This window comes from Coregonus lavaretus (assembly GCF_964263955.1).
Source record: "Coregonus lavaretus genome assembly, chromosome: 1".
NCBI lineage: Eukaryota > Metazoa > Chordata > Actinopteri > Salmoniformes > Salmonidae > Coregonus > Coregonus lavaretus.
In genome coordinates, this window is record NC_139988.1 from 4,095,817 (window position 1) to 4,123,809 (window position 27,993).

At 47.0% G+C, this 27,993-nt stretch overlaps 1 protein-coding gene across 5 annotated transcripts; it reads left to right on the plus strand.

Annotated features, from left to right (window-relative positions):
* LOC311131275 (lutropin-choriogonadotropic hormone receptor-like) lies at positions 1-27,880 on the plus strand. Of its 5 annotated transcripts, XM_084164157.1 has the most exons (14): positions 1-308; positions 628-699; positions 14,427-14,501; positions 15,055-15,129; positions 16,271-16,351; positions 20,439-20,516; positions 20,883-20,951; positions 21,565-21,639; positions 22,431-22,619; positions 22,722-22,787; positions 22,965-23,189; positions 23,702-23,813; positions 25,345-25,602; positions 25,930-27,880. In XM_084164157.1, the coding sequence occupies exons 1-14, from the start codon at positions 103-105 to the stop codon at positions 26,494-26,496; spliced, it is 2,148 nt and encodes a 715-aa protein (XP_084020283.1). In that variant the 5' UTR covers positions 1-102; the 3' UTR covers positions 26,497-27,880. The 5 variants fall into 5 exon arrangements, with proteins under 5 accessions (XP_084020283.1, XP_084020284.1, XP_084020286.1 ...); XM_084164158.1 differs by lacking the exon at positions 20,883-20,951; XM_084164160.1 differs by lacking the exon at positions 16,271-16,351.
* Positions 27,881-27,993: the final 113 nt, after the last annotated feature.

Here is a 27,993-nt window from a genome sequence, read left to right on the forward strand (position 1 = left end):
GTTAGTGCCTGAGGACGGTTCTATTGGTTTTCTCTTGAGAAAGTGACAGTTGGGGGAAAGCGGGAGCGGTTGACGAAGTGCCCAGGTAGCATAGACTACAGGATGGCACCAGCCCCGCAGACGGTGTGGGTTCTTCTCGCGCTGTACGGTGTCCTGAATGTGCGCTCCTGTTGTACTTTTACTTGTCCTTCCATTTGCGAATGTTCAATGAAGAGCGATACATGTTCCACAGAAACGCGAGAGAAACTCAGCTGCACAAGGGAAACGCAACTAAGGTCCCGGGTCGCTCCATCATTTATTCGAAACGTGTAAGTAGCCTACAATTTCATTCAGTTTTTGAGGAGGAATTGTGCAGATATTAGGAAATTATAGCGTCAATATATATCCATTGTTTGTTAAAATGCACGTTTGTCGAGCTGATTATTTATTATTTTATTATTTGTTAATTTATTTAACCTTTAAATTCAACCAGTCGATTAAGAAACAAATTCCTATTTACAATGAGGGCCTGGCATCAGTATAGTACCAAGTGTGTAGTACAGTATCTACTGATTGTGCTTTGCCTTCATCATAATACCTTAGGATACACGTTTTAAAACAAGTTTTTTCTTTGTGTATTATTTTTAGAAGACTAACTCATCTGCCATTGACAGAAGTTTCAAGCAATGCCTTCAGGGGACTGATCAACGTGTCCAGAATGTGAGTGTCAATCAATCAATTAAATGTATTTATTAAACCGTTTTCACCAATGACATATATCGTCAGTGTGCCATTAGCCCTATTACTAGTTTTTAGTTTAACTCTGGGGTTGCCTTTTCAGAGTTATAGATCTACAAAGCTTCATGGGTTGTATGAGGCTGTTTAAACTCGATTTGAGCACAGTTATAAACGTATTTGTGTTGTGGAACACATTCTGCTAGCTGTTATGAAAAGTGTGATAATCTAATATTAGATTGTATGAAAAATGACTCAAAATGCATGTTAAGAAGAGGAAAGGAGATGTCCACTTTGGATGGGTAGCTTTGGAAGAGTTACCTATACACATATCCTTTTAGAGGAAGTAGTTTGGCCTACATTTATTTCTGATGTATTATTACCTTTCACCCACTATTTAGGAGATTAAAAGCATGTCAATTCATATGATAGACTAACATCCTGTCCAGGGGGAGTACTTGTACATCAAACTGCTTCATGCTACAGAAACCTGTTCCGGCTTGCACAAGCCAACCCATATGGATATAATCATGAAAAACAAATAAGGATCTTGTACAGCAGAATAAGATTATTTGTATCTGGTAAGATTTTGTATGTTTTGCCTTATATGTCAGTAGTGTATCTGTATATGTGTTAACTTAAACACAAACACAAACATTTAACAGCATAGAGGGTCTTGGTGTGAATATGAGGCATTGTGTGGATAGGAATAGAATCACACAGCCATTTACCATTTAGAAATCAAATTGAAGTTTTCATTATGAATTTCATTCATCACTTTTGTTTTTGAATCTCATAGACACACAATAAAGTCTCAGAATGTGACTGATTGGATATCAAACCCTGGTTTCTTGTGTGACACAAGACTGTGTTAGCACACCGAACTAAAGCTGTGAATGTGAATTTACATTTTAGTCATTTAGTAGACATTCTTATCCAGAACAACTTACAGTTAGTGCATTCATCTTAGCCACCCTAGTCATAGACTGTTCTCTCTGCTACCGCACGGCAAGCAGTACCGGAGCACCAAGTATGGAACCAGCAAGACCCTGAACAGCTTCTACCCCCAAGCCATAAGACTGCTAAATAGTTAACCAAATAGCTACCCAGACTATCTGCATTGACCCTTTTTGCACTAACTTTTTGGACTCATCACATACGCTGCTGCTACTGTTTATTATCTGTCACTTTATTCCGAGTTATATGTACATATCTAGCTCAATGACCTCGTACCCCTGCACATGGACTCTGTACTGGTACCCCATGTATATAGCCAAGTTATCATTACTCAGTACATTTACATTTTAGTCATTTAGCAGATGCTCTTATCCAGAGCAACTTACAGTTAGTGAGTGCATACATATATATTTTTTCATACTGGTCCCCCGTGGGAATCGAACCCACAACCCTGGCGTTGCAAGCACCATGCTCTACCAACTGAGCTACATGGGACTGGTACCCTGTCAGAACGCTGAGTGTGGATGTGGTGCAGGGAATCAAGCGCAGGAACAAGGGTGTTCGTCAACAGACTTTAGTAATCAAAAATAGAACTCCAAACAGGTGGATAGCCAACCCAACCGGGAGGCATGAACAAAATTACGCACACACACAACAGTGCGTAAAAACAAGAAAAGGCGCACGCAGTGCGGACTCTCTACACAAACAAATATGAGAGAGAAAACCCATCAACAGCAACAGCTGACATAACAATCACACATAACACCTGACCCAACACACGATAACTAAATAGGAAACAAAATCAAACACTAACAAGGGACAGGTGTACAAACAGACAAAACCAAACAAACCTGAAACATCGAACGGTGGCAGCTAGTACTCCGGGGACGACGACCGCCGAAGCCTGCCCGAACAAGGAGGAGGAGCAGCCTCGGCCGAAACCATGACAGTACCCCCCCCTTGACGCGCGGCTCCAGCCGTGCGCCGATCCCGGCCTCGGGGACGACCAGGACGACGCGGAGCAGGGCGCGTAGGATGACCCCGATGGAACTCGGTCAGCAGGGACTGGTCTAATATGTCCCTCCTCGGCACCCAGCACCGCTCCTCCGGGCCGTACCCCTCCCACTCCACGAGATATTGGAGACCCCCCATCCGGCGTCTCGAATCAAGGATGGACCTCACAGTGTACGCCGGAGCCCCCTCGATGTCCAACGGGGGCGGAGGAGTCTCTTCTATCTCATAGTCCTGGAGTGGACCAGCTACCACCGGCCTGAGGAGAGACACATGGAACGAGGGGTTAATATTCCTATAATCAATAGGCAGTTCTAACCTGTAACACACCTCGTTCAACCTCCTCAGGACTTTAAATGGCCCCACAAACCGCCGACCCAGCTTCCGGCAGGGCAGGCGGAGGGGCAGGTTTCTGGTCGAGAGCCAGACTCGATCTCCAGGTGCGTACACAGGCCCCTCACTGCGGTGGAGATCGGCGCTCGTCTTCTGCCGACGGATGGCCCGCTGCAGATGAACGTGGGCAGCGTTCCATGTCTCCTCCGAGCGCCGCACCCACTCATCCACCGCAGGGGCCTCGATCTGGCTCTCGTGCCAAGGTGCCAGAACCGGCTGGTACCCTAACACACAGTGGAAAGGGGTTAGTTGGGTGGAGGAGTGGCGGAGAGAGTTCTGTGCCATCTCGGCCCAAGGAACGTATCTCGCCCACTCCTCCGGCCGGCCCTGGCAATAAGACCTCAGAAACCTACCCACATCCTGGTTAACACGTTCAACCTGCCCATTACTCTCCGGGTGGTAACCCGAGGTAAGGCTCACCGAAACCCCCAACCGTTCCATAAACGCTCTCCACACTCTGGAGGTGAACTGGGGGCCTCGATCAGACACTATATCCTCGGGTACCCCGTAATGCCGGAAGACATGGGTAAACAGAGCCTCAGCGGTCTGTAGGGCAGTAGGTAGACCCGGCATGGGAAGGAGACGACAGGCCTTCGAGAACCGATCCACAACGACCAGGATGGTAGTATTCCCCTGTGAGGGGGGAAGGTCTGTAACAAAATCCACTGAGAGGTGGGACCAGGGTCGTTGTGGAACGGGCAGGGGTTGTAGCTTACCCCTGGGCAAATGTCTGGGCGCCTTACACTGGGCACACACCGAACAGGAGGAGACATAAATCCTCACATCCCTGGCTAACGTTGGCCACCAGTACTTAGTGCTAAGGCAGTGAACTGTCCGGCCGATACCTGGATGTCCAGAGGAGGGGGACGTATGAGCCCAATAAATGAGGCGATCGCGTACCTCGAGCGGAACGTACGTCCGACCCACTGGACACTGTGGAGGACTTGGGTCGGTGCGTAACGCCCGCTCGATCTCGGCATCGACCTCCCATACCACCGGTGCAACCAGACAAGACTTTGGTAGTATGGGAGTGGGCTCAACGGACCTCTCCTCCGTGTCATACCGCCGAGACAGGGCATCTGCCTTCTCGTTCTGGGACCCAGGGATGTAAGTGATTTTAAACACAAACCGGGCTAGAAACATAGTCCAGCGGGCCTGGCGAGGATTCAGTCTCCTAGCTGCCCGGATGTATTCCAGGTTACGGTGGTCAGTTAGAATGAGGAAAGGGTGTTGAGCCCCCTCAAGCCAATGCCTCCACACCTTTAGGGCCTGTACCACGGCTAACAGCTCCCTGTCCCCTACGTCATAATTCCGCTCCGCCGGACTGAGCTTCTTAGAATAAAAAGCACAGGGGCGGAGTTTAGGTGGTGTGCCAGACCGTTGTGAGAGAACGGCCCCTATACCGGCCTCGGACGCGTCTATCTCTACCTGGAAAGGTAAAGCGGGATCCGGATGCGCCAACACCGGCGCCGAGGTAAACAGGTCCTTCAGTTTCCCAAAAGCCCTGTCCGCCTCAGCTGACCACCGCAAGCGCACCGGACCCCCCTTCAACAGAGACGTTATGGGAGCTGCCACCTGTCCAAAACCCCGGATAAACCTCCGGTAATAATTCGCAAAACCCAAGAACTGTTGCACCTCTTTCACAGTGGTTGGGGTCTGCCAATTACGCACAGCTGACACCCGGTCAACCTCCATCTTCACCCCTGACGCAGACAACTGATAACCCAAAAAGGAGACCGACTTCTGAAAGAACAGACATTTCTCTGCCTTGACATATAGGTCATGCTCCAACAGCCTCCTCAACACTCGGCGCACCAGGGCTACATGCTCTGCTCGGGTAGAACTGTACACCAGAATATCGTCTATGTACACGACTACTCCCTGTCCCTGCATGTCCCGGAAAATCTCATCGACGAAGGATTGGAAGACTGAGGGAGCATTCATTAACCCATATGGCATGACGAGATACTCGTAATGTCCGGAGGTCGTGCTAAACGCCGTCTTCCATTCATCGCCCTCTCTAATGCGTACCAAGTTATATGCGCTCCTGAGATCCAATTTTGTGAAGAACTGAGCACCGTGTAATGACTCCGTCATAGTCGCAATCAGAGGAAGTGGATAGCTGTACTTCACCGTAATCTGATTGAGACCGCGGTAATCAATACACGGGCGCAGACCTCCATCTTTTTTCTTCACAAAAAAGAAGCTTGAGGAAGCGGGTGAAGTGGAGGCCCGTATGTATCCCTGTCTCAGAGACTCGGCGATGTAAGTTTCCATTGCCTTCCTCTCCTCTTGAGACAAGGGATACACATGGCTCCGCGGGAGGGCTGCTCCTGACTGGAGATCTATCACACAATCCCCCTGTCTATGAGGCGGCAGCTGCGCCGCCCTAGTCTTACTAAACACCAGTTTCAAATCCTCATACTCGGGGGGAATATGCAGTGCTGGCATTAGATTCGGACTTTCCACCGAGGTCGCCCCTATGGAAACACCCAGACACATCCTCTCACACTGAGCAGACCACCCTTTAAGAGCTTTCTCTCGCCACGAAATCGTAGGGTCATGGGTAATCAACCAGGGAAGCCCCAGCACCACCGGATACGCAGGAGAGTCAATCAGATAGAGCTGAATCGTCTCCTCATGACCCCCCTGCGTCACCATCTTAAGGGGCGCTGTGACCTCCCTAATCAACCCAGATCCTAACGGACGGCTATCTAGGGCATGTACAGGGAAAGGCTTATCAACGGGAAGGACAGGAATCCCTAACTCTACATAGAACTGGCGATCTACAAAATTCCCAGCTGCGCCTGAATCTACTAGCGCCTTATGCTGGGAACGAGGTGCAACCTGTGGAAAACAAACAGGCAAGGTTAAGTGAACGACAGAAAGCTCTGGGTAAGTAGGGCGCCTACTCACCTGGGGGGACCCCCCAATGCGTGGCCTGCCTTCACCCCCACCGGGGGACCCTCCCCAACACCTAGCCGCGGTGTGCCCTCCACGGCCACAGTTAGTGCAGGGAACGGCCCCCCTCGGGTTCCTACTCCTCCGTTCTCTAGCGCCAGCACCCCCGAGCTCCATAGGGCTCGGCTCGGAGGTGCTGGAGGGTGAAATGGGCGACCCCCACCCGGGACGTCCACGGGTGGCGAGCAGGGTGTCCAGCCGAATGGCCATGTCGACCAGTTGGTCAAACGACAACGTGGTATCCCTGCACGCCAACTCTCTCTGGACGTCCTCCCGGAGGCTGCAGCGGAAGTGGTCTATGAGGGCCCGCTCATTCCACCCTGCATCTGCCGCTAGAGTCCGGAATTCCAGAGCAAAATCCTGGGCGCTCCTCATCCCCTGTCGGAGGTAGAACAGACGCTCCCCCGCCGCCTTCCCTTCTGGTGGATGGTCAAACACGGCACGGAAGCGGCGGGAGAACTCCGCATAGGTAACGGTAGCGGCGTCCATTCTCCTCCATTCGGCGTTGGCCCACTCCAACGCCTTGCCGGTGAGACAGGAGATGAGGGCGGAGACGCTCTCGTGTCCCGAGGGCGCCAGGTGTACGGTGGCGAGGTAGAGCTCCACTTGCAGCAGGAACCCTTGACACCCGGCAGCGGAGCCGTCGTACGCCCTCGGGAGCGAGAGCCGAATCCCACTGGTTTCCGGAAGGTGGACAGGAGGACTGACCGATGGGGATGGTCAGGTAGGTGGGGGCGTGGGTACCCCGCTGCTTTCCCATCGGTGGAGAGTGTTCATCACCCGATCCAGGGCGTGACCGATCTGGTTGATCCTGTCCTCCTGCCCACGAAGACGGTCCTCCATGGTCTCTGTTGGCGGGGTTGCTCCTGCTGATTCCATGTGTGATGTGTGATTCTGTCAGAACGCTGAGTGTGGATGTGGTGCAGGGAATCAAGCGCAGGAACAAGGGTGTTCGTCAACAGACTTTAGTAATCAAAAATAGAACTCCAAACAGGTGGATAGCCAACCCAACCGGGAGGCATGAACAAAATTACGCACACACACAACAGTGCGTAAAAACAAGAAAAGGCGCACGCAGTGCGGACTCTCTACACAAACAAATATGAGAGAGAAAACCCATCAACAGCAACAGCTGACATAACAATCACACATAACACCTGACCCAACACACGATAACTAAATAGGAAACAAAATCAAACACTAACAAGGGACAGGTGTACAAACAGACAAAACCAAACAAACATGAAACATCGAACGGTGGCAGCTAGTACTCCGGGTACGACGACCGCCGAAGCCTGCCCGAACAAGGAGGAGGAGCAGCCTCGGCCGAAACCGTGACATACCCCATGTACAGTGGGGAAAAAAAGTATTTAGTCAGCCACCAATTGTGCAAGTTCTCCCACTTAAAAAGATGAGAGAGGCCTGTAATTTTCATCATAGGTACACGTCAACTATGACAGACAAAATGAGGAAAAAAAATCCTGAAAATCACATTGTAGGATTTTTTATGAATTTATTTGCAAATTATGGTGGAAAATAAGTATTTGGTCAATAACAAAAGTTTCTCAATACTTTGTTATATACCCTTTGTTGGCAATGACACAGGTCAAACGTTTTCTGTAAGTCTTCACAAGGTTTTCACACACTGTTGCTGGTATTTTGGCCCATTCCTCCATGCAGATCTCCTCTAGAGCAGTGATGTTTTGGGGCTGTCGCTGGGCAACACGGACTTTCAACTCCCTCCAAAGATTTTCTATGGGGTTGAGATCTGGAGACTGGCTAGGCCACTCCAGGACCTTGAAATGCTTCTTACGAAGCCACTCCTTCGTTGCCCGGGCGGTGTATTTGGGATCATTGTCATGCTGAAAGACCCAGCCACGTTTCATCTTCAATGCCCTTGCTGATGGAAGGAGGTTTTCACTCAAAATCTCACGATACATGGCCCCATTCATTCTTTCCTTTACACGGATCAGTCGTCCTGGTCCCTTTGCAGAAAAACAGCCCCAAAGCATGATGTTTCCACCCCCATGCTTCACAGTAGGTATGGTGTTCTTTGGATGCAACTCAGCATTCTTTGTCCTCCAAACACGACGAGTTGAGTTTTTACCAAAAAGTTCTATTTTGGTTTCATCTGACCATATGACATTCTCCCAATCCTCTTCTGGATCATCCAAATGCACTCTAGCAAACTTCAGACGGGCCTGGACATGTACTGGCTTAAGCAGAGGGACACGTCTGGCACTGCAGGATTTGAGTCCCTGGCGGCGTAGTGTGTTACTGATGGTAGGCTTTGTTACTTTGGTCCCAGCTCTCTGCAGGTCATTCACTAGGTCCCCCCATGTGGTTCTGGGATTTTTGCTCACCGTTCTTGTGATCATTTTGACCCCACAGGGTGAGATCTTGCGTGGAGTCCCAGATCGAGGGAGATTATCAGTTGTCTTGTATGTCTTCCATTTCCTAATAATTGCTCCCACAGTTGATTTCTTCAAACCAAGCTGCTTACCTATTTCAGATTCAGTCTTCCCAGCCTGGTGCAGGTCTACAATTTTGTTTCTGGTGTCCTTTGACAGCTCTTTGGTCTTGGCCATAGTGGAGTTTGGAGTGTGACTGTTTGAGGTTGTGGACAGGTGTCTTTTATGCTGATAACAAGTTCAAACAGGTGCCATTAATACAGGTAACGAGTGGAGGACAGAGGAGCCTCTTAAAGAAGAAGTTACAGGTCTGTGAGAGCCAGAAATCTTGCTTGTTTGTAGGTGACCAAATACTTATTTTCCACCATAATTTGCAAATAAATTCATTAAAAATCCTACAATGTGATTTTCTGGAGAAAAAAAATCCTCAATTTGTCTGTCATAGTTGACGTGTACCTATGATGAAAATTACAGGCCTCTCTCATCTTCTTAAGTGGGAGAACTTGCACAATTGGTGGCTGACTAAATACTTTTTTTCCCCACTGTATATAGCCAAGTTATCATTAAATGAATAAAATATAAATATGCCATTTAGCAGACGCTTTTATCCAAAGCGACTTACAGTCATGCGTGCATACGTTTTTACGTATGGGTGGTCCCGGGGATCGAACCCACTACCCTGGCGTTATAAGCGCCGTGCTCTACCAGCTGAGCTACAGAGGACCAAACTCATTGTATATCTACTCATTGTATATCTGTTATTACTTTATTATTATGTGTTTAACTTTTCTTTTCTTTCTCTATGCATTGATGGGAAGGGCTCGTAAGTAAACATTTCACTGTTAGTCTACACCTGTTGTTTACCAAGCATTTCACTGTTAGTCTACACCTGTTGTTTACCAAGCATGTGACAAATCAAATCTGATATGATTTGAGTTGATGGGAGATGACAGCAAGGTGATCACAGAGCATAACTTCAGCTGTAGCGAAGGACAGGGAAGGGGGCGGTGGGCAACCACCTCATTCCAGTTACATCCAGATCCCATCCACCCCAATGCATTGCATTCATAACTGAGTCATTCCCTCATCTGGGCTGACATCTGGGCTGACAGCTTTACCCCAGCTTGGCTTGGAGTCAAGGACCCCTAGCTGCTCACAAGCCCATTAGCAAGACTCCTATTACGGTATTTCATCCACTCTTGCCTGGTTCCAGATCTGTTTGTGCTGTCTTGCCAATTCCTATGGTCAGGGAACCACGTTTACCCTAATCTGATCTGGTCGGGATGCAGCTGTCCCCTTATTGATAACTCAATTAGTGACTGGTTGAGGTTTCGATTGAGGTTAAGGAACTGGACACTGAACACTCTCCAAGAAAGGTTCACCCCAAGCTTATGAGCTCATCAAGGTAAGCACAGACCAGACACCACATGGACAGTGCATTCGGAAAGTATTCAGACCCCTTTCCTTTTTCCACATTGTTACGTTACAGCCTTATTCTGAAATGGATACAATCATTTTTTTCCCTCATCAATCTACAAACAATACCCCAAAGTGAAATTTTAGAAATTATAGCACATTTATTAAAAACAAAAAAGAGAAATAAATACCTTATTTACGTAAGTATTCAGACCCTTTGCTATGAGACACGAAATTGAGCTCAGGTGCATCCAATTTCCATTGATCATCCTTGAGATGTTTCTACAACTTGATTGGAGTCCACCTGTGGTAAATTCAATTGATTGGACATGATTTGGAAAGGCACACACCTGTCTATATCAGGTCCCACAGTTGACAGTGCATGTCAGAGCAAAAACCAAGCCATGAGGTTGAGGGAATTGTCTTCGAGACAGGATTGTGTCGAGGCACAGATCAGGGGAAGGGTACCAAAAAATCTCTGCAGCATTGAAGGTCCCCAAGAACACAGTGGCCTCCATCATTCTTAAATGGAAGAAGTTTGGAACCACCAAGACTCTTCCTAGAGCTGAGCAATCGGGGGAGAAGGGCCTTGGTCAGGGAGGTGCCCAAGAACCCGATGGTCACTCTGACAGAGCTCCAGAGTTCCTCTGTGGCGATGGGAGAATCTTCCAGAAGGACAATCATCTCTGCAGCACTCCACCAATCAGGCCTTTATGGTCGAGTGGCCAGACAGAAGCCACTCCTCAGTAAAAGGTACATGACAGCCCGTTTGGAGTTTGCCAAAAGGCATCTAAAGGACTCTCAGACCATGAGAAACAAGATTCTCTGGTCTGATGAAACCAAGATTGAACTCTTTGGCCTGAATGCCAAGCGTCATGTCTGGAGGAAACCTGGCACCATCACTACGGTGAGGCATGGTGGTGGCAGCATCATGCTGTGGGGATGTTTTTCAGCGACAGGGACTGGAAGACTAGTCAGGATCGAGGGAAAGATGAATGGAGCAAAGTACAGAGACATCCTTGATGAAAACCTGCTCCAGAGTGCTCAGGACCTCAGACTGGGGCGAAGGTTCACCTTCCAACAGGACAACGACCCTACGCACACAGCCAAGATAAAGCAGGAGTGACTTTGGGACAAGTCTCTGAATGTCCCTGAGTGGCCCAGCCAGAGCCCGGACTTGAACCCGATCAAACATCTCTGGAGAGACCTGAATATACAGTGCCTTGCAAAAGTATTCATCCCCTTTTTTCCTATTTTGTTGCATTACAACCTGTAATTTAAATAGATTTTATTTGGATTTCATGTAATGGACATAAACAAAATAGTTCAAATTGGTGAAGTGAAATGAAAATAATAACTTGTTTCAAAAAATCTAAAAAAAAATTATAACGGAAAAGTGGTGCGTGCATATGTATTCACCCCCTTTGCTATGAAGCCCCTAAATAAGATCTGGTGCAACCAATTACCTTCAGAAGTCACATAATTAGTTAAATAAGGTCCACCTGTGTGCAATCTAAGTGTCACATGATCTCAGTATATATACACCTGTTCTGAAAGGCCCCAGAGTCTGCAACACCATTAAGCAATGGGCAACACCAAGCAAGCGGCACCATGAAGACCAAGGAGCTCTCCAAACAGGTCAGGGACAAAGTTGTGGAGAAGTACAGATCAGGGTTGGGTTATAAAAAAATATCAGTAATGTTGAACATCCCACGGAGCACCATTAAATCCATTATTTAAAAAATTGAAAGAAAATGGCACCACAACAAACCTGCCAAGAGAGGGTCGCCCACCAAAACTCACGGACCAGGCAAGGAGGGCATTAATCAGAGAGGCAACAAAGAGACCAAAGATAACCCTGAAGGAGCTGCAAAGCTCCACAGCAGAGATTGGAGTATCTGTCCATAGGACCACTTTAAGCCGTACACTCCACAGAGCTGGATTTATGGATGAATGGCGCTAAATACAGGGAAATTCTTGAGGGAAACCTGTTTCAGTCTTCCAGAGATTTGAGACTGGGACGGAGGTTCACCTTCCAGCAGGACAATGACCCTTATCATACTGCTAAAACAACACTTGAATGGTTTAAGGGGAAACATTTAAATGTCTTGGAATGGCCTAGTCAAAGCCCAGACCTCAATCCAATTGAGAATCTGTGGTATGACTTAAAGATTGCTGTACACCAGCGGAACCCATCCAACTTGAAGGAGCTGGAGCAGTTTTGCCTTGAAGAATGGGCAAAGATCCCAGTGGCTAGAAGTGCCAAGCTTATAGAGACATACCCCAAGAGACTTGCAGCTGTAATTGCTGCAAAAGGTGGCTCTACAAAGTATTGACTTGGGGGGGGGGGGGGGGGGGGTGAACAGTTATGCATGCTCAAGTTTTCTGTTTTTGTGTCTTATTTCTTGTTTGTTTCACAAGAAAAAATATTTTGCATCTTCAAAGTCGTAGACATGTTGTGTAAATCAAATTATACAAACCCCCCCAAAATCAATTTTAATTCCAGGTTGTAAGGCAACAAAATAGGAAATATGCCAAGGGGGGTGAATACTTTCGCAAGCCACTGTAGCTGTGCAGCGACGCTCCCCATCCGACCTGACATAGTTTGAGAGGATCTGCAGAGAAGAATGGGAGAAACTCCCACAAATACAGGTGTGCCATGCTGGTAGTGTAATAGCCAAGAAGACTGTATTCAGTGCCAAACGTGCTTCAACAAAGTACTGAGTAAAGGGTCTGAATACTTATGTAAATGTAATATTTCAGTTTTAAATGTTTAATACATTTCCACACATTTCTAAAAACCTGTTTTTATTTAGTCATTATGGGGTATTGTGTTGTAGATTGATGAGGGAAAAAAACAATTTAATCCATTTTAGAATAAGGCTGTAACGTAGAAAAATTTGGAAAAAGTCAAGGGGTCTGAATACTTTACGAATGCGCTGTATTCCGGCCCACATCTGCAAGGTTACCACTTACTCCATGGCCCAGTTACCACTTGGAATTACGGTCCGGATGTGGGCCAGGTCTAGCTCTCATCATGTTATATGATTATATTTTTTATCCAAGTGATAGGGCATTGATGGAGTGCAATAGTTTCCATTATGATGTGATGTCTCTGTTACTTCAATCTCCTCTCCTCTGACACAGTGACACAGTGACACGGTCAACAAATAGCCTACATGACCCCTGTACTCAAAGAAATGTGTTCATTTGAACTCATGTCTTCAAGTTTGTGGTGACCCAGTACATTTTTCTGTCCTGATCATGTTTGAGTGTTATGCACATAGTGGTATATCGATGAAGTGAAGTTTAATCTGTGAATCTTGAGTGGGAAAATGTCATCTGAGCCAGTGTTGCTTTGCAACTCTCAAAATGTTACACTGAAAAATCAACACTAGGCTCTAAATTAAATCAGATCGAGCGTTAACCAGGATTGGCCGACATCCGCAAAGCAGATGTTCTGGCGGTGTTGGAGGTGTAACAGCGGTATGAGCTGACATATCGAGAGTGTGCAAAGCTGTCATCAAGGCAAAGGGTGGCTATTTGAAGAAGTTTAACACTTTTTTGGTTACTACATGATTCCATATGTGTCATTTCATAGTTTTGATGTCTTCACTATTATTCTACAATGTAAAAAATAGTAAAAATAAAGAAAAACCCATGAATGAGTAGGTGTGTCCAAACTTTTGACTGGTAGTGTATATATCAGTCTAATTTGAGTGTTTGAACTTGTAAAGCGGCTGCATGAATTTCTAACGTGGCTGCATGGGATTTGTCGGATCATAGTAGGATGTAGTTATGTTGCATCCAATGGCAGTGTCCGCGATAAGGTAATGCAACAAACCACTTGTGGATTTGACAGCTCTAACACAGTTCCACCTCGGACACCTCCAAAACAACTACTATGTCAATCTGATTGAATCTAGTCCTAGGTCACACTGGCCAGTATGGCGGAGTTCAGATGGTCCTGTCTTGTCATGGATGACTCATATTGGCTGGAAATCATGGCTCAGCCTCTCCTCCAAGGATGATGACGCTCTGAAATGAAATGGCTTTTTAATCGTTTCACAAAAGTAACGGTAATTAAGATGGTATACAACGACTTAAGAGGAAAGGTACACACACACAGGGCTGAGCGAAAATATAAGCAGAGTGGGTCGCTAGATTTAATTATTCTCTGGTTTAAGATGGAAAGTGTTGGTTAATTACAGATCAGTGGGAGGTACGGTGGCCTGGAAAGGTCAAACGTAGGGAGGTCTATAAAAAGTTATAGTTAACGCTAGATGGGGATGGGGGATGGGTTGAGGGTAGCAAGGGCATCATCAGGAAGACCAGAAACAGTCAAGGGCATGTCACTTGAGCCGTCCTCACTGCATTCGTTGGTTTTTAAAATAAGTTACATAACTCTTCTCTTCCTCTCTGAGCCTGTTCACCTTTGCCTTATCATTTCACTTTGCGATCCATTTGCAGTCTACGCCATGCACATTCTATCACTATTTGATGATTAAGGGATATTCCTTTAGAATGGGAACTTATGTTATGCTGTCTTTTTCTCTGCCACAGTGAGATCTCTCAGAGTGACTGCATCAGGAACATAAGAAGCCATGCATTCCTCTCTCTCCACAGCCTGGCTGAGATGTAAGTGTAACACACTTACAACCACACACACACAGACACACACCAATTACAGAACTTTCATCTCAAAGTTGTCAAGGTTTCAGTTGGTGAGATAACGTTTTGTTCCATTGGAGGCCATGGATTAGACTGTGTCTCCTTCTACCCTGATAAGTTCTGACGTTACTGTAATACACTGGTTAATGTGAAGATTTTGTGGGGGTCATTGAACCTTGAATGAGCCATTATCTAAATCCATTAGTCTGCCTTGAATGAGCCATTATCTAAATCCAGTAGTCCGCCTTGAATGAGCCATTCTCTAAATCCATTAGTCTGCCTTGAATGAGCCATTATCTAAATCCAGTAGTCCGCCTTGAATGAGCCATTCTCTAAATCCAGTAGTCTGCCTTGAACACAACAATGCATGCAGAATATGACTTACTTACTTAATCCTCTTCATTCCTAGATATAATATTACTGTAAGAAAAACATTTAAAGGTATGATTCACAAGTGCACTCATCATGAAAATCAATGTTAAAGTTAAAGCATATTGTGATGCTTTCTGTTATTCCTTAGACAGATACAGAACATCAGAAATCTGATCAGTATAGAGAAGGGGGCCTTCACTGATCTGCCCAGGCTGAGATACCTGTAAGCTTTTATTCCAATTACAGTATATTGTTAGTTACCATGCTACTGTAATTCCAGGAACAACACCTGTTTGTCAATGTTCAATTTTGTCATTTTATTTACCTGATGAAATGTTGTCACAGAGGTTTTTTACCTCTACCTCTTTCTTCACCTCCTCTTCCCCCCTCTCCCCCCCTTTCCCCCTCTTTTCCTAATTCCCCTCTCCCCCTCTTTCCCCCTCTCCTCCTCTTTCCCCCTCTCTCCCTATTTTCCTCTTTCCCCCTCTCCTCCTCCTTCCCCTCTCCTCCTCTTTCCCCCTCTTTCCCCCTCTGTTCCTCTTTCCCCCTCTATTCCTCTTTCCCCCTCTCCTCCTCTTTTCCCCTCTCCTCCTCTTTCCCCCTCTCCCCCTCTCCTTCTCTTTTCCCCTCTCCACCTCTTCCCCCCCTCCTCTTTCCCCCTTTCCCCCTCTCCCCCTCTTTTCCTCTTTCCCCCTCTCCTCCTCTTTCCTCTTTCCCCTTCTCCCCCTCTCCTCCTCTTTCCCCCTCTCCCCCCTTTCCCCCTCTTCTCCTCTTCCCCCTCTCCCCCTCTTTCCCCGTTCCCCCTCTCCCCCTCTTTCCCCTTATTTTCCTATTTCCCCCCTATACCTCTTTCCCCCTCTCCTCTTTCCCCCTTTTTTCCTCTTTGCCCCTCTCCCCCTCTTCCCACCTCTCCTCCTCTTTCCCCCTCTCCTCCTCTTCCCCCTCTTTTCCTTTTTCCCCCTCTCCGCCTCTTTTCCCCCTCTCCTCCTCTTTCCCCCCTCTCCACCTCTTTCCCCTCTCTTTCTCCCTCTCCCCCTCTTTCCCCCTCTCCACCTCTCCCCCTCTGTTCCTCTTTCCCCCTCTGTTCCTCTTTCCCCCTCTGTTCCTCTTTCCCCCTCTGTTCCTCTTTCCCCCTCTGTTCCTCTTTCCCCCTCTTTCCCCCTCTCCGGCTCTTTCCCCCTCTTCTCCGCCTCTTTCCCCATATTTCCTCTTTCCCTCTCTCCTCCTCTGCCCCTATTTTCCTCTTTGCCCCTCTCACCCTCTTCCCACCTCTCCCTCTCTTTCCACCTCTCATCCTCTTCCCCCTCTCCTCCTCTTCCCCTCTCCTCCCTCTCCTCCTCTTCCCCCTCTTTTCTGTCTCCCAGGAGTATCTGTAACACAGGAATAAAACACTTTCCTGACTTCTCCACCATTTCCTCTTTGGTGATACTGGATAACTTCTTCCTGTACGTATCCAGAACTGTGATGATTTAACTGGATTAGAACCCAAATGCAGACAAGTACACCAAGCCAGAGAAGGTTTAACAGGTTTATTTACAATGTTCAAAAAGTCCAGGTTTCCAATAATAGGGGAAGAGCAAGTCCAGGTTACAGGGAGGGTAACAGATCCAGGTCAGGGCAGGTGTGGTACCGTAATCTCCTAGTGTCCGTGGTGAGTCCAAAAGGGAGGTCCGGTAGTGGGGAGCAGGATGGTGGTGGCAGGAGTGAAGCGGAGGCAGAAGTCAGGTTCCCATAATCTGTGGCACAGGAGAAAAGTAAATAGAACAGGCCAAAAACACAAAGAGCGAAAACAAACAGGTTGAGTCGGCAGCGAGACTAACATGGTCGTCTTGACTATGATCTGACGATGAGTGGAAAGTTTGACCGGGTCTTAAAGGCTGAGGTGATTATGGTGAATGAGCTGCAGCTGGAACCCTGACTCCCGCACACCAGACTTCACTCCTGCAATCAAGGACAGACAGAGGGGAGGGGGAGAGCAGAGAGAGAGCTACCTAGCAGCAGTAGGCCTAACAGTACCCCCCCCTCTACGGACGCCACCTGGCGACCGACAGGGTTTATCAGGATGTAACCTATGAAACTCACGGACCAGAGCAGGATCCACAATGAAGCTCCTGGGCACCCAGGAACGTTCCTCAGGACCATAACCCTCCCAATCCACCAGGTACTGGAAACCACGACCCCGGCGGCGAACATCCAGAAGTCGCCGGACAGTGTAGACCGGACCCCCACCCACGATCCTAGGCGGAGGAGGGGGACGAGAGGGCGGGCACAGAGGGCTAACCGACACAGGCTTAATCTGGGAAACATGAAAGGTGGAATGAACCCGTAGGGAGGCAGGAAGCTGTAGCTTAACCGCGCAGGGGTTAACAATAGACAGTATCTTGAACGGTCCTATAAAACGAGGCGCCATCTTCTTAGACTCCACTTTCAACGGAAGGTCACGTGACTTAAGCCATACCTCTTGACCAGGAGAGTAACCGGGAGCCTGGGACCGGTGACGGCCAGAGGAAGCGTTAGTCAAGGTGTTATGAGCATATTCCACCCAGGGGAGCATGGAGCTCCACGACCCAGGGTTAGACCCTGTGACACAGCGGAGAGCGGTCTCCATCTCCTGGTTCGCTCTCTCGGCTTGCCCGTTGGTCTGGGGGTGATATCCAGAGGACAGGCTGGATGTAATGCCCAAAGCTTTACAGAAAGCCTTCCAAACCTGGGAGACAAACTGGGGACCCCTGTCAGAGACAATATCCGTGGGTAGACCATGAGAGCGGAACACATGTTCAACCAAAATATCAGCCGTTTCTCTGGCAGTGGGCAGTTTAGGTAGGGCCAAAAAATGAGCAAACTTAGAAAAACGATCAATAACAGTAAGAATGACAGTCTTTCCAGACGAGGGGGGAAGTCCAGTGACAAAATCCAAGGCAATATGGGACCAGGGCCGGCTGGGTATTGGCAGAGGTCTTAGATGACCAGCGCTGGCCTGGGTGGAGTTCTTACTACGTGCACATACCGTACAAGCAGCAATGAAGGCTCGAGTGTCCACCTCCATCCTGGGCCACCAGAACTTCCGTCGCACAAAGTCAAGGGTCCGAGTAACTCCAGGGTGACAGGTAAGGGGAGACGAGTGAGCCCACTGAAGTACCTGGGAGCGAACAGACTCAGGGACAAACAACCGGTTAGGAGGACCGCTCCCAGGGTCAGCTTGATGATGTTGAGCCTGTCTAACAATCCCTTCGATGTCACATGTAATGGCCGCAATACTGCAGGTAGGAGGCAAGATGGGTTCAGGGTTACTACCAGTATCAACAGCAGAAAAAACACGAGACAGGGCGTCAGGTTTGACGTTGCGTGACCCAGGACGGTAAGACAGAGAAAAATTGAATCTACCAAAAAATAGTGCCCACCTGGCTTGACGGGGGTTGAGCTGCTTCGCTGACTGGATGTTTGCCAGATTCTTATGATCCGTCCAAACGATGAAGGGTTGTTCCGCCCCCTCCAGCTCTCTTCGAGAGCCAGCTTCACGGCGAGCAGTTCACGATTGCCAACATCATAATTCCTCTCTGCCTGAGAAAGTTTCCGTGAAAGGAAAGCACAGGGATGCAGTTTGTTATCTTCCGGTGAACGTTGTGACAACACCGCACCTACCCCAGTGTTGGATGCATCCACCTCCACGACAAACTGGCGGTCGGGGTCCGGCTGCATCAGAATGGGAGCCGAGGCGAAGCGATGTTTCAGTTCTTCAAACGCTGCTTCGGCCCCTTCATTCCAAGCGAACGGTCGTGCGATGGAGGTGAGAGCGGTGAGTGGCGCTTATCCAGCGTAGGCGATACATCATATGACACCAACTCATCTTTTAAAGTCTCAGACAAAGCATTGATGAACACTCCTTGTAATGCCTCGTCATTCCAACCGCTCAACGCCGCTAACGTCCGAAACTCCACTGCCATCTCCGCCACACTGCGAACCCCCTGCCGAAGAGACAACAACCGTTTCGCAGCCTCCTTGCCCCGTACGGGGTGGTCAAAAACCTTCCTCATCTCAGTGGAGAAGGCCACGTAAGTGTTGCAAATGTCCGACTGACTCTCCCAGACCGCGGATCCCCAGGCACGAGCGGAACCGCTAGTAGAGTTGATAAGGTAGGCAATACGGGCTCTTTCTGAGGCGTAGGTGAGGGGCTGTTGTTCAAACACTAACGAGCATTGAGTCAAAAATTCACCACAGGTTCCCATGTTCCCATCATAGCGCTCTGGAGCAGGAACAAAAGGCTCTCTGATCTGGGCTGGAGGGCCAGGAAAAACAGGTGGAGCAGGAGAAGGGGCAGTTTGTATGCCATGCCCGAGGGTTGCATTATTAACTTGGGTAGTAAGGACAGACACCTGATTGGTGAGTAATTGAACCTGATTAAACAGCACCTGACTGTTCTCAGCAATAGTCTTAAACAGGGTATCATGTTGGCCAAGTAAAATGTCCTGATTGGCTATAGCAGTCCGAATTTGAGTGCACTCTGGGGTGGTATCCGAGCTACTGTCTGCTGGGTTCATGTTGGTCAGATCATACTGTCATGATTTAACTGGATTAGAACCCAAATGCAGACAAGTACACCAAGCCAGAGAAGGTTTAACAGGTTTATTTACAATGTTCAAAAAGTCCAGGTTTCCAATAATAGGGGAAGAGCAAGTCCAGGTTACAGGGAGGGTAACAGATCCAGGTCAGGGCAGGTGTGGTACCGTAATGTCCTAGTGTCCGTGGTGAGTCCAAAAGGGAGGTCCGGTAGTGGGGAGCAGGATGGTGGTGGCAGGAGTGAAGCGGAGGCAGAAGTCAGGTTCCCATAATCTGTGGCACAGGAGAAAAGTAAATAGAACAGGCCAAAAACACAAAGAGCGAAAACAAACAGGTTGAGTCGGCAGCGAGACTAACATGGTCGTCTTGACTATGATCTGACGATGAGTGGAAAGTTTGACCGGGTCTTAAAGGCTGAGGTGATTATGGTGAATGAGCTGCAGCTGGAACCCTGACTCCCGCACACCAGACTTCACTCCTGCAATCAAGGACAGACAGAGGGGAGGGGGAGAGCAGAGAGAGAGCTACCTAGCAGCAGTAGGCCTAACAAGAACTTGACCCACCTGAAACTGGATTACAAGTTGATTTTGGTCTACCTTATATTTTAAGAGAATATGTTATGATAATATAGCTACACCCATTTTAAGATAATATACACCCAACCCCAGTGTTGCGTGGCCCTGCAATTTCAAATCCAATTTTCCTCACTGAAAAGGTCTGTGACATGACATGTTCAGTGGCAAGGGACTGATATTTAGTATCTGTTCGCTCCTCTTTGCTTCATTCCGCTCTCTCCTCTCCTCTCCTCTTCTCTTCTCTTCTCTTCTCTTCTCTTCTCTTCTCTTCTCTTCTCTTCTCTTCTCTTCTCTTCTCTTCTCTTCTCTTCTCTTCTCTTCTCTTCTCTTCTCTTCTCTTCTCTTCTCTTCTCTTCTCTTCTCTTCTCTTCTCTTCTCTTCTCTTCTCTTCTCTGTGCAGTGAGTTGGGAGACAACATGCATCTCGACAGCATACCTGCCAACGCCTTTCAAGGTATCACAGAGGAGCTTGTGTACATGTGAGTATCAGTACAATACTATTACTTCTTTACTGCCATACTCCAAACAGCCATACTATAGGATCCCTATGACTAGTTTTGTAGGCTTTAATTTAGTCTCAACACGTGTTTAGATAATTGATTCGAGAATTCTCTCATCTGGGTGTTTCATGTAGCCTAGGAATTGTTTCACAGCTGATTTCATTTAATCTCATCTAATTGGTTGCAGTAGCCATTATAATTGTAATCTAATCCAGGTTTAGGACAGCACTTGTAGATTATGGTTTTCAATCAGTTTCTGCTGTATGTATGCAAGCAATTGTAAATCGGTGAAGATGATATTGACAACCAATTGAAATGAAATGCATAGAAATGTTTTTCTTACAGGAAAATTATAAAAAATGGATTCAAGGAAATCAGGTCACACGCTTTCAATGGAACAAATCTGGATAAACTGTATGTATCCCCCTCAAACAATCAACATCCCTCCGCTGCTGCTGAGTTTCAGTTCTTACAACAAAGTACCTGAAACACACAAACACACACAAACACACACAAACACACACAAACACACACAAACACAAATACTCTCTCTCAGCAGGAGCTGCTGTTGGGATTTTTTCTAAGCCTGTTTTGCTGTTATTTCAGAGTGGTGTCGAAGGCTTGGGTTAATCAAAGAAACTCAATGTACCAGTAAATAAACGTCTTGTTAGACAAAACATTGATTGGGTGCCATGTTGTTTATTTTACTCACATGCCACACTGTGACGGTAGCGGTGAAATGTGGCGTCTTGGTCTCACCAGAATTGCTTTCAAGGAGTCTAAACAAACAAAGCTTAGTAAGTTAGTTAGTTAGTTGAGCTGAGGAACGGTTGGGCATCCATAGAAACAGTATAGGCTACTTATTAGGTTTCACAGAAGAGAAAACAAAAGGGTCAAACAGAATCCAACAGCAAAATGCCCATATTTCACTCAGTTATTGCAAGGATATAACTGTCATGGCTTGTGCTAATCTGTGATGAAGACAAACATGACCTCATCCCATCTGTTTGATTGTTTTCCCATGTAGGATTCTGAAAGACAACAGATATCTGAGGAACATCCATGAAGATGCCTTTGAGGGGGCCTCAGGGCCAACTGTGCTGTAAGTGAATACTTTGACAACAATAATGTAAAATTCACCTTAAATATTATAGTCCATTCCTATAATATAAACCTCCTTCCTGCCACACTGACCTCCACAGAGCCCCAGTATTTCCTGTTTCACATCCTTCCTGCCACACTGACCTCCACAGAGCCCCAGTATTTCCTGTTTCACTATCTATAACTGACAATTTCAAACATACACATGAGTTATACATTTAACAAAGATTACATGGACACAAAATCTGACTACTGATCAATTTTATCATAGAGACCTTGTGGTTTATGGTGCGTTGGAGGGATTTCTTAGGCATAATGATTATTCATCCTTGTTCAACAATACAAGGTTGATGCTCGTTGACACAGACATGCTGTAATCTACAATTTGGCGGCCAGGTCTACCTCAGTATTTATGAGATTGTAATGGTTGTCTAGTCTAGTGGTATTGTTTGTTTTCATCCTGCTTGACTTTGTTAATATCATTTTTTTTAAAGTGTGTTAAAAGTGTGTTAGGGTGAAAGGTTATGGTTAGGTCGCCCAGTGACTAAGGAGTTAGACTTGTAGCCGAAAGGTCGCCTGTTGGAATCTCGGGCCGGGTGCTGGGGGAAAAAAAGGGAGATATTGATCTGGCAACTGGAGGGCTGCTGGATTCACACCCTAACAACAATCCCCTACCGTTCGGCCGTTGAGCCCCACAACATGTTCGCTGTAACTATGGACAATAAAGTTGTATTGTAAAACATTTAATAAACATTTGACTTGTGTTTACTGTTTACTGTTTGTGTTGTCCAGTGACATCTCCTCCACAGCTCTCCGCACCCTCCCCCGTCGAGGCTTGGGACATTTGAAGGTCCTGATCGCCCGTTCTACCCCCTACCTGAAGACTCTACCCCCTCTGGAAAGCCTCCTAGAGCTGGAGGTGGCAGAGGTCACTTATCCCAGCCACTGCTGTGCCTTCCACACCTGGCGACGCAAACACAGGTAGGTACACATCACACACGGGTACACGTCACAGGTACACACACAGGTTGTCATTCAAGAGTCTACTCTAACCTTGCTGTTTTTCTCCTTATCCATCCAAAGAGAAAAAGTTGTCCTTGCACTCTCTCCGAACCTCAGAAGGCTGTGCGATGACGACGATGAAATCATGTAAGACAATTATTCCAGCATGTATCAGGGGAAAGTTCTGCACACATGTAGCTGTCTCTGTTGACAGGCTGTTGACAGGCTGGCAAAATGTTTTTTACTCTTGTTTGCCCATTTTCTTTTCTTTTCTTGGTCTCAACCGCTCTGCTCAAATCCATGTTGTCTTCCCCTTTTCTCCAGGGACCTCTCAGCAGACCATGTGACCGACCTGTATGACATCAACCTCCATTACCCAGACCTGCAGCTGAGCCTGTGTCCTGGACCTTTCCAGTGCACCCCGGAGCCCGACGCCTTCAACCCCTGTGAGGACCTGCTTGGGTACTCCTTCCTCCGCTCAGTCACCTGGCTCATCACCGTGTTCGCTGTGGCCGGGAACATGGCCGTGCTGGTCGTACTGATCACCAGGTAAAGGGTTCTGACTAGGTGTACTACAGCTACGACAGGAAGTGACTTTGTAGCAGTTTAGGAAAACTTACACAGCAGGTTAGTAGAACGAATGTAGCAGGTTAGGCGAATTAGGTTAAGGTTAGGGAAAGGGTTAGCTAAAATGATCTCCTAACCTGCTACAAAAAGTATATTCCGGTTGTAGCTATATTCCATATAGTCACAACCCAGGTAAAGGGAGAGAACATAGAGATGTATAATACACTAGACTGGCTGGCATAGACGCACGTAGTTTTAGAGTGTAGGAATAATGGCAGCCATCTTGGTCAGGGATAAATTCCAAACCAGTCCAATTGGAATGAATGGGAAAGAATGTGCTCAACTCTTATCCACTTGCGTAAACTGACAGTGTTTGGTCTACTAAGACATGTTGCTTAAATAAGATAAATATAATTAAAACAATGTTTCAATTGCTAATTATATTCAAGTGATTGCTGATATTTTTTTCAATTTTTTATCATTCTCCTCACCAGCCACCAGAAGCTTAATGTCTCCCGGTTCCTGATGTGTAACCTGGCCTTCGCAGACCTCTGCATGGGGCTCTACCTCCTCCTCATCGCAGCCATGGACTACCACTCCCGCAAGGTACGGGAGTGGTAGTACAACCACCTACCACCACGACTCCTAAACTGCTCCAGAGGGGCTGCACTGCGGCTGACCCTGTGATGCTTGCTTTCCAATGTTTATACACTGACGAAAAATATAAACGCAATATGTAAAGTGTTGGTCCCATGTTTTACATTTACATTTACATTTCATGAGCTGAAATAAAAGAGCCCAGAAATGTTCTCCTTTGCCAAGATAATTCATCCACTTGACAGGTGTGCCATATCAAGAAGCTGATTAAACAGCATGATCATTACACAGGTGCACCTTGTGCTGGGGACAATAAAAAGCCACTCTAAAATGTGCAGTTTTGTCACACAACACAATGCCACAGATGTCTCAAATTTTGAAGGAGCGTGCAATTGGCATGCTGACTGCAGGAATGTCCACCAGAGCTGTTGCCAGAGATTTTTCCTTTATTTCGTTTTTTACCCCAATTGGTAGTTACAGTCTTGTCCCCTACGGACTCCGGAGAGGCGAAGGTCGAAAGTCATGTGTCCTCCGAAACACGACCCTGCCAAGCCGCACTGCTTCTTGACACACTGCTCGCTTAACCCGGAAGCCAGCCGCACCAATGTGTCGGAGGAAACACCGTACAACTGGTGACCGAAGTCAGCGTGCATGCGGCCGGCCCGCCAGAAGGAGTCGCTAGAGTGCGATGGGACAAGACATCCCGGCTGGCCAAACCCTTCCCTAACGCAGACGACGCTGAGCCAATTGTGCGCCTCCCGGTCTCCCAGTCGCAGCCGGCTGCAACACAGCCTGGGATCGAACCTGGGTCTGTAGTGACACCTCTAGCTCTACCAGAGATTTTAATGTTAATTTCTACCATAAGCCGCCTCCAAAGTTTTTTTAGAGAATTTGGCAGTATCATCCACCGTCATCACCTCATGTGTCAGCATGATAATGCATGGCCCCATGTCGCAAGGATCTGTACACAATTCCTGGAAGCTAAAAACATTTCCCAGTTTTTCCATGACCTGCATACTCACCAGACATGTCATCCATTGAGCATGTTTGGGATGCTCTGGATCGATGTGTACGACAGCATGTTCCAGTTCCCGCCAATATCCAGCAACTTCGCACAGCCATTGAATCAACAGCCTGATCAACTCAATGTGAAGGAGATGTGTCCTGCTGCATGAGGCAAATGGTGGTCACACCAGATACTGACTGGTTTTCTGATCCATGTCCCTACCTTTTTTTTAAGGTATCTGTGACCATCAGATGCATCTGTATTCCCAGTCATGTGAAATCCATAGATTAGGGCCGAATGAATTTATTTCAATTGACTGATTTCCTTATATGAACTGTGTAACTCAGTAAAATCTTAGAAATTGTTGCATGTTGCATTTATATTTTAGTTCAGTGTATTTCTGTAATGACTCTTTTCGATTTAAACACTAACGTTGTATTTCACTGTAGGAGTTCTAGTCTATAACCAATAAAGTTGTATTTTATTTTAGGAGTTCTAGTCTATAACCAATAATATAGTTGTATTTTATTGTAGGAGTACTACAACCATGCCACGGACTGGCAGACGGGCATGGGCTGTGGCGTGGCGGGGTTCTTGACCGTGTTCGCCAGCGAGCTGTCTGTCTACACGCTGACCATGATAACGTTAGAGCGGTGGCACACCATCACCAACGCCATGCACATCAACAAGAGGCTGAGGCTGAGGCATGTGGTGATCATGATGGCTGGGGGGTGGTGCTTCTCCCTATTGGCTGCTCTGCTTCCTGTCCTGGGGGTCAGCAGCTACACTAAGGTCAGCAGAATTTCAAAATATTTTTTATTCACTTTTAACGTCCGGTTTCCCGGACACAGACGAATGCTAGTCCTGGACTATAAAACACTTTCAATCTCCATTGCTTTTTAGTCCAGGACTAAGCACTGATCCTATCCTACTCTGTGATGCTTTTGAATACAGGCCCAGGTTTACAAACATGAACTTTACACACAACAGCCATGGTGTTATATAGTAGATGAACATTCACAGCATTTTTATTTTCACTGTAAAATAACTTAATGACAATTGCTGATGTAAAAAGGGCTTTATAAATATATTTGATTGATTTGATGTATTATCCTCCAGGTGTCGATCTGCCTGCCCATGGACATCGAGTCCCTAGTCTCCCAGGTGTATGTTGTAGCCCTCCTCCTCCTCAACGTCACCGCCTTCTTCATCGTCTGCTACTGCTACGTACGTATCTACCTGTCCATCCACAACCCCGACCTAGCAACCCGCCACGGCGATGCCAAGATCGCCAAGCGCATGGCCGTCCTCATCTTCACCGACTTCCTCTGCATGGCGCCCATCTCCTTCTTCGCCATCTCGGCGGCTCTCCGCATGCCCCTCATCACCGTCTCCCACTCCAAGATCCTCCTCGTCCTCTTCTACCCAATCAACTCCCTCTGTAACCCGTTCCTCTACACCATCTTTACTCGAGCGTTTCGGAAGGATATGTGTTTGTTGTTGAGTCGCTGTAGTTGTTGCCATGCCAGAGCGGAGTTCTACAGGGCACAGAACCTGGCAACACACACTATACCACCTAAGGGTCGGACTACATCCCCCAGAAAGCCTCACTCTTTCAGGTTCTATGCCTACCACATCAAGATGCAGGGATGCTTCCTCAGCAATGGAGGCGGAGCGCGTGACTAGTCTCAGCCAGTCAGAACTGAGGGTACGGCCACATTGAGATTTTGGTCGTTTCCCCTGCTCAGACGTTGCATGCATCAACCAATGGTTGCGTGCCACGTCATCGACTGTGTCGTCAACTGACAGATCGCTATAACATATGTGGTTAGCTGATAAGTAAAATGCCTATGCAGACGTTGTAAGATCTGGCATGCGTCAGCAAAGCCTGAGCAGAGAACGCACCCTTTATGTATGAAAATTGCAGATTGAGCCAATGGTTTTTCAATGGGAGTCATCCGTTGTCAGATGAATGACAACAGATTGTCTGTCAAAAAAACACAAAATATGTCCGCCTTCATAAGTATTCAATTCAAGAAGTAGAGATGAGTTAAACTTTTGACGGGCAAAAACGGACAATGATATATATTGTCATATACAATTTAATCCTTGTTTATCCATCTCCTTGTTCAGGCCCTGTACAGGGGTTGTACTGTACATTAAGCTGCTTCACACTACAGAAACAAGAGAGGCTCCTACTCCTATGAGGTTTTCCGGCTTGCACAAGCCACACCTCAATGTGGCCATAGCCTTAATCTCAGCTGTAACAAGGTGATTGAGCATCTGTGCCCCTCCCTTTAAAAGACAAGCACATGGAGTTCTCTGGGCAGGCCAGATCAGGGAGAGGAAGCAGCTCCCAGTCTCCAAGCTGACACGTCGGTTTGGAGTGAAGGTGTTTTAGAGTATTGTTGTTGAGCGTAATAATGTACAAAGTAAAGTGCATTGTTTGTAACTTGGTGTGGTAGTTTGGAGCCCAACAAGGTATAGCACAACCTTTTCATTGTTTGTAACTTGGTGTGGTAGTTTGGAGCCCAACAAGGTATAGCACAACCTTTTCATTGTTTGTAACTTGGTGTGGTAGTTTGGAGCCCAACAAGGTATAGCACAACCTTTTCATTGTTTGTAACTTGGTGTGGTAGTTTGGAGCCCAACAAGGTATAGCACAACCTTTTCATTGTTTGTATTGTCTTTTTCCTTGTGTACATTTTAAAGGGGAAGGCCAGTTTGTATTTGTGTACATTTTAAAGGGGAAGGCCAGTTTGTATTTGTGTACATTTTAAAGGGGAAGGCCAGTTTGTATTTGTGTACATTTTAAAGGGGAAGGCCAGTTTGTATTTGCCTTAAATCTGATGCATTGGTAGCTTTATAGTAGCTTCCTCTTGTGTGCTGTGTGCCTTGCTTCACCTAACCTGAGTGCTGTGATTTATACCTCTATTTTCAACATTTGGTGTAACATGTTATCTGGTGTGTAACTTAACTGTTACATTAACCAACACAGCCTTTCATGCATTTCCCTTATGTTTAATTGAAACTTGTAATAAACTGTGTTTGTGTGATGCGTTGTACCCAGTTGAAGTCTCCATTGACTCTGTCCTATCCCAAGAATGTGTGTTGCATGCAGAATTTAACCAGAATTGACTCAATTTCAATAATGTATTTTTGGGAGTCGTACATAATGGAAAT

What these genes read in the sequence shown, in the direction of transcription:
- LOC311131275 (XM_084164157.1), top strand. Translation starts at nt 103, where the DNA reads ATGGCACCAGCCCCGCAGACGGTGTGGGTTCTTCTCGCGCTGTACGGT. An exon ending in CTGCCCAGGCTGAGATACCT is followed by an intron (nt 15,130 to 16,270) that starts GTAAGCTTTTAT and finishes TCTGTCTCCCAG; the next exon opens with GAGTATCTGTAACACAGGAA. An exon ending in GGAACAAATCTGGATAAACT is followed by an intron (nt 20,952 to 21,564) that starts GTATGTATCCCC and finishes TTTCCCATGTAG; the next exon opens with GATTCTGAAAGACAACAGAT.